A 236-nucleotide genomic window follows, 5' to 3' on the forward strand; every position below is an offset into this window, starting at 1 on the left:
CCCTCCTTCCCCCCCGCCACCTTCCCCCGGAGCAGGGACCCAGTCTTTCCAAAGCCTGCCTTGACCGTCAGTACTTCACGCCGGGCACAAACTCCTTGGCATCTGGATTCAAGTTGCTTTTGCTCTGGAAGAGAAGAGGGAGAAGGAGTGCCCATCAGCGGTCCAAATGCCAGTAACCCCCCTCCCGCCCCCGCCAAGCATCGCTCCAGGGACTCACACCCCGACGGTGCCCCGGC

The 236-nt window shown here is 63.1% G+C and overlaps 1 protein-coding gene across 1 annotated transcript in view; it reads right to left on the reverse strand.

The window, feature by feature from the left end:
- Positions 1-67: 67 nt before the first annotated feature.
- PAIP2B (poly(A) binding protein interacting protein 2B) overlaps positions 68-236 on the reverse strand; it is a 5592-nt gene continuing 5423 nt past the window's right edge. Inside the window, exon 3 of the mRNA XM_009707143.1 lies at positions 68-124. Within this exon, the coding sequence (XP_009705445.1) occupies positions 68-124 (57 nt within the window). The remainder of the gene's footprint in view (positions 125-236) is intronic.

Source organism: Cariama cristata, unplaced genomic scaffold, assembly GCF_000690535.1.
Source record: "Cariama cristata isolate BGI_N322 unplaced genomic scaffold, ASM69053v1 scaffold24719, whole genome shotgun sequence".
Classification (NCBI taxonomy): domain Eukaryota; kingdom Metazoa; phylum Chordata; class Aves; order Cariamiformes; family Cariamidae; genus Cariama; species Cariama cristata.